At 61.3% G+C, this 713-nt stretch overlaps 1 protein-coding gene across 1 annotated transcript in view; it reads left to right on the top strand.

The window, feature by feature from the left end:
- Positions 1 to 713, top strand: part of DNAI2 (dynein, axonemal, intermediate chain 2) — a gene marked incomplete at both ends in the record, with an annotated part of 5,175 nt that overhangs the window by 2,744 nt on the left and 1,718 nt on the right. Inside the window, one exon of the mRNA XM_010281619.1 lies at positions 555 to 694. Coding sequence (XP_010279921.1) covers positions 555 to 694 — 140 coding nt within the window. The remainder of the gene's footprint in view (positions 1 to 554; positions 695 to 713) is intronic.

Below are 713 nucleotides of genomic sequence, written 5' to 3'. Positions count from 1 at the left end.
CTGCGGCGGCCCGCGGTGGACCTCCCTCCGTTAGCCAGCATCCTCGGGGCACGCAGCAGGGGAGCGCAGCCAGGGTCAGGACACACAGGCTGGGTTTTAGCAGCATCGAGTGTAAGAGCCGCTGTTTGGACTTGACAGGGGACTGGGGGCTGCATGTCTGGTCCTGTTGCAACCCCTTGTGCAGAGCAGGGGGGAGCTGGGGGGATTTGTTGTCTCTGGGGATTGTAGTGCATCTGCCAGAGAGAGATGATTGCTGAAGACATGCTGCGGCTATTTAGTATGTTACCACCATCTAGCTCGGCGTTTGCAGAAGGTGCAAATTGCATTACCACCCAGCGTGGGCATCCCTGCAAGTGATCACAGCAGCAGGGCCTGGCCTGGGGGCACGTGCATGGTTCTTCTGCAGCTGGGAAGTGCGGGGAGAGCGCCCGGCAAGGTTTGCTCCCCGTTCTGGTTTGGGCAGTGGGGCAGCACCTCCTGGGGACGTGCGTGGCAAGCAAAGGAGCCAGGCAACGGAGCTGATGCAGATCTTGACGGCTCCTTTTCCTTTCCAGCTTACTGGGACACCAGGAAAGGGGGGCTGCCCGTGGAGGTGTCCACCGTGGAGGTCAGCCACAGGGACCCCGTGTACGGAGCCATCTGGCTGCAGTCCAAAACAGGCACCGAGTGCTTCTCAGCCTCCACTGACGGGCAGGTAAAAGGCAGGGGCAGGG

This window comes from Phaethon lepturus, unplaced genomic scaffold (genome assembly GCF_000687285.1).
Source record: "Phaethon lepturus isolate BGI_N335 unplaced genomic scaffold, ASM68728v1 scaffold32312, whole genome shotgun sequence".
NCBI lineage: Eukaryota > Metazoa > Chordata > Aves > Phaethontiformes > Phaethontidae > Phaethon > Phaethon lepturus.
The sequence above is the reverse complement of the archived record's forward strand: the minus strand, read 5'-3'. Positions and strand labels throughout refer to the sequence as shown.